This window comes from Capsicum annuum, chromosome 2 (assembly GCF_002878395.1).
Source record: "Capsicum annuum cultivar UCD-10X-F1 chromosome 2, UCD10Xv1.1, whole genome shotgun sequence".
NCBI lineage: Eukaryota > Viridiplantae > Streptophyta > Magnoliopsida > Solanales > Solanaceae > Capsicum > Capsicum annuum.
Window position 1 is genome coordinate 138,584,549 of NC_061112.1, and position 7,637 is coordinate 138,592,185.

Sequence of the window (7,637 nt, forward strand, 5' to 3'; positions counted from 1 at the left end):
TTATTTTCTGTATAGTGGGTTGGTTATTATAATATGGGAGTGTCCTTATAATTGCTGATCTTCTCTTTTTTTTTTTTTTTTTAATCACCTTATCCCAGAGAATTCCGTAATAGTCAACCATACATCTGAAGTGGTCATATCTTTTTCTGATTCTCTCTCTTGTTCAATGTATATATGAATTCTAAGAAATTAAAAAAATACTCTTTGAGAGACTTTTGACAAAGAATACTCATCCTTTTATTTGAGAATTCCAATATTTAACCATGTTTCGTTATGGAGTTGTAGACGGCTATATGTTTGTAGGGTAGCATCTAGTCAAAAAATATATCACATTGCATGCTAGTTGTTGGATTCTTATTTACAATGTTTTGGAACAAAAGATTCGGTTATGGATCTTGTATGGCTGACAAATGATATTACATGCATTTCAATCTTCAGATTTTCCAAAATGTATCCCCTTTAGTTGTATCCATTACCATATTTTCATATATAAGTTCTGCATATCAACATTACATGACCATTATATAGTGTCTAAAAAAATTCAGAAGGTAAAAGCTACTAATACATTTAAGCCTTCCTTCAAAAATAGCTATATTATCGTAAAGTATACAACAGCCAACAGAGTCCAAAAAAGTCGATGCACCAAAAAAATAAGCCAAGTATTAAGAGTAAAAGCGGATTCATTCCAAAATCCCTTGAGAACATAATCAAGAAACCAGAACATGAAGTGTAGTCTCAATGTCAGGCAACGATAAACAGACGCCTTATTTTCTTAATTACATTCAGTGTGGGGATACGATCGGGACAGCAGCTCTTCTTACCCATTGCTATCACTTCTACAGGTTCATCTCTAAAATGGCGGACTTCATGCTGTTCAGCTCTTCGAAGAGATGGATTCAAATCCCTACCCAGTCTCGCTGCGCTTCTTTGTTTGTATAACTTGTATGAGTTTCCCATGATATGAAATCCAATCCCAGCATCATACCTATACATGAAGATATTAATAACAGGTAATAAATTCACTTGTAAAGTAGTTCAAGGCTCCTATTTTTTAAATAATGCAAAGCACTTCACGCATTCTTTCTAACCATCAACTGATTAAAAACATTCCAAAGCAGACATGATATGACAAATCTAAATTCTAAGCACTTTAAGCAACGTCAATGTACCAAATGCTGGTCTCTTGGATTATCTTTTCCCATAATGATAAAAGAAATGCGCAAATTCAAGAAGCAGAGAGAAAGATCGCAACAAGCCACAAAAAGCCAGGAGTGACTGTCATTAAACCAGTGCATTTTCCAAGCTGTGCAAAGTTCTCAACTGTATCTGATTCTAAAAATTATTTTCCTCTATTTCATCATTTCATGTCATTTTCTTTTTCGCTTCTCCAATGAATCCAACATAAACCTTATAAGTCAATTTAACTAAATAAATATTTATTTAAGTAGATGCTCCGAGTATGTTCAATTTCACTGTCATTCTCTTAGATAACTTTCCATTAATTCTTAGCACATGTTATTCAAAAAGCTAATGACAACACCACGAAGGTATATTGCGAAAATCTATCAACAAAAGCATGAATCTGTGGCCTAGATGAAATCAGAGCAGGTAAATTACGAATACATTTATAATGAAACTAATAAAGGTTAATTCTACCTACCTTGGAAGAATCCATTACAGTTGGAAGATACTTGCATCAAATGCACAATAAAGATTTTTTGGAGAGAGAGCTTGAAATTCAATACTTCAGTTCCTACAAAAAAGTTGTACACTTCAATCACATGTTAAAGTGATAAAATTACACTTAAGGAATAACGGGTCCTGATCGACAGTTGAGTGAGCTATAAATCACATGAACGTTGGGCAAGTTCTTGTTTTGTTCTTTACAAATTTGGATTTTATTTACAAATAAAGTCGATATTGCCCTTAGCTATTTTATAATTGACTAAAATCAGCCACACCAAAACAAGCCATTTCTATATATAAAAAAGAGAGCTTCTACTGTAAAAAGATAAAGAAAGTTCTGGGTTTCGAAGATGGTAAATTCCCAAACATTTAGGACACTTACATATAGAGATTCAGATTTAAAAAAAGAGTAGCATTTTTAATCTGTGGATACTTGATGGGAGAAAACATGTTTCTTACAAATCGTTCAGCTTTACTCAATATAGAGGCTTCAGATAGTTCTATCACGATAAATGAAGAAGTTAATAGCAATCAAAAATTTACCTGGCATATTCGCTAAACCAAGAAAAACTCATGCAGATGCTCTCTTTTCAGTTCCTCCTCATCTTTGTTAATTGTGGCATTCAATGCATATAAGGATTCCAAGATTTAAAGAAGCCAATTCTGGTCCAGGAGCACCACAATCAACACATTTATCATTTGCAGGTATCATTTTTAATGCTTCAACTGATGAGCGTATGATAGGTCTACCAGTACCTCCCAATGTACTCCTCCATTGCTCTTTGATCATAATCACTAGGATTTTCCATAGAACTACTTTAGCTAGTGGGACTACCAGAGAAATGCTGGAAGAAAAAAAAAATCATATTATCAGATAAAAACAAAAAGAATGAAAGGAAAACTTACATACTTATTTTGTCGTTTACCCGTTCAGGTGTTTGAAACTTAGCAACCAACTAATAACTCCTGTTATTTTTTCTATCCAGTCCATTTGCTCCGTTACTCTCTTGTTTTCGATAGTAATACAACATTCCGCTGCTGTCTGGTTGTGTGACATAACCATTTGAAAACTCATTGAACAATATCCATTTCCCTTTCCGTAATCTTGTATCTATTTCCCTTTTTGTGAATAAGTCAGACCTGTAACAGAATTGCATACCTGAAAACCTCTCAAAACATATAAACATTATTGAACGATGCCATAAGCATACAATGAAATTAGCAACATATCACTGAAGTAAGATTTCATGTATGCTACATAAGTGGAGTATAATAATAGATGCACAAATAAATGGATCCAACAGCCGAAAATTTAAAGGATAACAAAATAAATTTATCATACATACAACGAAAAACATACAATCTAAAATCAAGTTAGCACTAATGATTGAGAAACTAAATTGCATCATGTTTTTCTTTGAGCCGAGGATCAACTGGAAACAGTCTCTCTCTAGCTCCAAGGCTCGGGTAAGGTCTGAGTACACCCTAAATTGCCTCATGTTTATCTACTAATAGCAACCTTATTTCCAACATAATTAATAATACAAGAAAAAACAATGGCTTCCAAAACATGTGTGATTACAATGATGCTACCACACAACTCTACCAGAATAATAATATATCTTCTAGCTATGACATTAGACTGAAAAAATTCCTGATTAGACAACAAGCACATATAAAACTATGGGATTATAAACAAAAAAAGTTGAAGTACTCTGGAGATAAGGATGACATAATCAGAAAATTCTATTCGGATATATTCAATAACAAAATGTCCAAATCCAAGGAAGTGGCAACATCAAAGAGATGAAGAGAGCTCAAATCAAACTATGAAACACAAAGGCAGAGCAATCACTGAAGAGAAATCACAGATATTAAACACAGAACATAGGAAGCGTATTTCTTCAGATAAACCGACTGCAAGAGAGAACTCGAAGAAAAAAGGTTGATCACAGGGGTGCCAAAGTTACAACCCTTGGAAAGATAAAACCGCTGAATTAGATTTAAAAAGCCACATAGAGAGACAGAAATACGATGCAGCAGAGGAAGATGATGTAGCACAGCAAACCCTGATGAAACTACATGAGAACTTTGAGAAATATCTCTAAATCACTGCTTATTGCACATAGTTATATCACAAGCAGGCTGCTGCTCAGCCAATTTGACAATAATCGTATAACCGTGGAAAAGCCAGCGCAATTTTAGAATAGAACAAGGTAGGAAAATAGAAATTCGCCCTTAGCAAGAAGCAGACATATCGTCTAAGAGCAGTATGCTTCTAGCCTCTTATACCAAGTAGATGTTTCAATCACATGTTAGAATGATAAAAATATACAAAGGAATAAGGGAAGTCCTGATCCGACAGTTGAGTGGGCTATAAATCACATGAACATCGGGCAAGTTCTTGTTTTGTTCTTTATAAATTTGAACTTGATTTACAAATAAAGTCGGTATTGCCCTTAGCTGAGTTATAACTGGCTAAAAACAGCCATGTTGAAACAAGCCGTTTCTAATATATAGAAATGAGAGCTTTTACCATAAAAACATAAATAGAGTTCAGCGATTCGAAGATGGTAGATCCCCACACACTTAGGACACTTACATATTGAGTTCAGATTAAAAAAAGTAGAATTTTTTGTCAGTTGTTACTTGATGGAAGAAAACATGTTTCTTACAAATAGATCAGCTTTACTCAATATAGAGGCTTCAGATAGTTCTATCACGATAAATGAAACAGTTAACAGCAATCAAAAGTTTACCTGGCGCATTCGCTAAACCAAGAAAAACTCATTTGGATGCTCTCACTTCAGTTCCTCCGTCTCAGCTTTGTTATTTGTGACATTCAATGCATACAAGAGTTTCAAGATAAAGAAGCCCATTCTGGTCCAGGAGCACCACAATCAACGCATTTATCACTTGCATGTATCAATTTTAGTGCTTCAACTGATTAGTGTACGAAAGATCTACCAGTAAGATCCCCTCAGATGTGTACTCTTTCGTTGCTCTTTGATCATGATCATTTGGATTTTCTATAGATAGAACTACTTTAGCTTATGGAAATACCAGAGAAATGCTGAACAAGATCAGTGCACCGTGAAACTGAGAAGAAACCTTATCCAGGTGATAGATGCTCTGTTTCCCTCCTGTTCCATCGCCGAAAAAGAGATCTTGTACCGCTATGAAGATAGTCATTTAAGTTGTAGCCCACAGACCTCATTCTTTCCAAAAGACCAACAGCATGCTGTGCTTTATCTTGAGAACGGAGAAGGGACTGAAGCAATCTGTTGCAAATTCGTGGCATCAAGCGGACACCTCTCTCCAAGGTATATAGGAAAACCTCGACTGCCTGATCCAAGTTTCCTTCCTCACAAAGACTATGAATCAACATGACACAACTTGGTGCTGAAATCATGACATTAAACTCCTCAAGTAAGGAAAAAATCTTCAAAGCGTCGCGTGGCTTGCGTTCCTGACACATCCCAATCAACCAAATGTTGTAAGGTGATGAATCAAAGTCTTCCAGTTTTAGGTCCATCTCAAGTAATCCTCTAACAACTTTTTCCAGTTCACCTTTCTCTAAGTGTTTCTCAATTAACCCTATTACTTCGTCATCTCGAACAGCTTGGTTTCTCAAATACTTCAACCAAAGGCTAAACGCAATAGATATCTGTCCCCTCCTACAAGACCAAGTCATAAGGGACTTGTAAACCTCTGCACTCGGCATGCAGCCATTCTTGCTCATTTGATCAAGGAGTTTAAAAGCTTCCTCTTCCCTGTCAACCCGTTGTAGACCGTCAATAAGTGTCCCGTAAGTAATCGAATCAGGTAAATGCCCCTTGACTTGAAGCTCTTGAAAAAGCTTAAAAGCACCATTAATTTTTCCTGATTTGCATAATCCATTGATCAAAATATTATATGTAACTAAATTTGGTACAACTCCACAATCAGCCAACTGCATAAGAAGCTTGTAAGCTTTAAGAATCTTACCTGATTCACATAATTTCTCAACCATTTTTTGAAGGCTTACATTGTCAAGGACTCGATCAGCACCTTGAGAGAGACGAAGAAACAGTGAAGGATTTTTACCTATCTCCATTTTGTAAAACATTAGGTGAGCCTCCTCAAGCTCACCAGCCTTACAAAGTCCATCAATGAGAGTATTGAAAGTTACAACGGAAGGAAAGCATCCTAGATTCTCCATCTCATTGAAAATATTCCTAGCCTCCTCTACGAGGCCGTTTCTGCACATACCACAAATAAGAATGGAGTACGTACAGGTATCTGGAAAGCATTCATTTTCTGATATTTCTAGTTGAAGTGACTGAGCTTGGTCTAATAGGTCCATATCACAAAATCCTTTGATTAGAGTATTATAACACTGAGTGTCCGGTTGCACACCTCTCCCTGTCATATCTCTTAACAAATTCAACGCCTCTTTCACTCTACCTGCTCCAGATAAACCCCGAATCATAGTTGTGTACAATACAACATCGGGAACGACATCAGTCTCCAACAATTTTTTAAAGACAGATTGAGCTTCATCAATTCTCTTAGTTCTAACAAAACCATCAACCAGACATGTAAATCCCTTTATATCTGCTACATAACCTTCACTTTCAAAAGACCTCAGAAGTGTATATGCTTCATCAACCCTACCTAGTTTACAAAATCCATTAAGCAAGGCATTGTAAGCAACAAAATCCGGCTTACATCCCCTACTCTTCATCACATTAAGCAGCCTATGTGCATCGTCAGTCCTCTTAGCCTGACATAACCCTGATAAAATAACTGTATACGTAATCTTATTAGGCAATACACCCCTTTCACTCATTTCATCAAACAGTTTGAGAGCATCCTGAGTCTTCCCACTCTTACACAACCCATCAATCAAAATGCTAAAAGTGGAACAATTAGGATTCGAATTTAACTTCAACATCACATTATACACAGCTAAGGCTAACAAAATCGCATCTTTTTGAACCGTAATATGAAGAATCATATTGTAAGTAAATAAATTAGGCTTACAATCAAAATCATTCATTCTCCCAAAAGCCTCAACCGCCTTTTCCGCCTTATTTACCTTCCAATAACCCCAAATCAAAGTTCCAAAAGCGCGAGAAGTAATATCTATACCCGACAACTTGAGTTTATCCAGAACACTCCAGTACAAATCGAAACCACCATCTCTTAAAAGCATATCCTCGATCATATTCTCTGAAACCCAGCTGATAAATCGATTCCGTTTAGCAGCCCAGATGAAAAATCGAAAACTCAGCTCACGATTCTCTCGTTTTTGTTCAAGAATAAAAGATACAACATTAGGACACATGAAATCAACTAGATCGTCGAGTGCTGGTTCAATTGGATCTTCTTTTTCGATGATGTTGAGGACTTCATTGGATATCCCCATTCCCCGAGAGGAGGGAATGTATGTTTTTGAAGAAAATGAACGGAAGATTGGAGAATGGAGGAGTTTCATGGCGTGGAAAAGAGAATGTAATGAGCTGATTTTTCGGTGTGAGTATTTTCAGTGAGTGAGTGGAGGAGGAATCAGCATTGGGTTATGGGGAAGGAGAAGATTGGTTCACTGTTTGTTCTCAAGTTTTACGAGGACGACGACGGCAGTAACCTGGCGCGGCATTTGGTAATTAGGATTCTAAAGGCTATTGAGTCAAAATAGCAAACGTGCCCCTCACTTTTATAAAATTGAATTTTAACCCGCTCTCTAATTTGGTTTTGGAAATGCAAAGGTAAACTTTGTTACATTATAGAGATTCACTCTCAATTTACTATAGTTTACTTAAAAAGTCATTGATTATTGATATTTCACATAACAAGTTACCCAGCCAATTTTTCTAAAGGGTATTTTAATTTATTAGCTAAATTTATTCTTGATTATATTTTAGGATTAAATATATTTTTATTTAATAAGGTATTCAAGAATTGAATAC

General features: G+C 35.8%; 1 protein-coding gene across 10 annotated transcripts; it reads right to left on the reverse strand.

Moving 5' to 3' along the window:
• Window positions 1–530: 530 nt before the first annotated feature.
• On the reverse strand, window positions 531–7,381 carry LOC107859869 (pentatricopeptide repeat-containing protein At1g79540). 10 transcript variants are annotated; one of them, XM_047407188.1, is made up of 6 exons: window positions 5,674–7,381; window positions 4,446–5,568; window positions 2,613–2,826; window positions 2,230–2,531; window positions 1,661–1,753; window positions 531–985 (listed from the first exon to the last, which is right to left on the reverse strand). In XM_047407188.1, exons 1-2 carry the CDS (start codon window positions 7,163–7,165, stop codon window positions 4,799–4,801), a joined length of 2,262 nt encoding a protein of 753 aa, XP_047263144.1. In that variant the 5' UTR covers window positions 7,166–7,381; the 3' UTR covers window positions 531–985; window positions 1,661–1,753; window positions 2,230–2,531; window positions 2,613–2,826; window positions 4,446–4,798. The 10 variants fall into 10 exon arrangements, with proteins under 10 accessions (XP_047263144.1, XP_016560501.2, XP_047263145.1 ...); XM_016705015.2 differs by having other exon boundaries at window positions 2,613–2,845; XM_047407189.1 differs by having other exon boundaries at window positions 2,230–2,481; window positions 2,593–2,845.
• Between the last annotated feature and the right edge of the window lie 256 nt (window positions 7,382–7,637).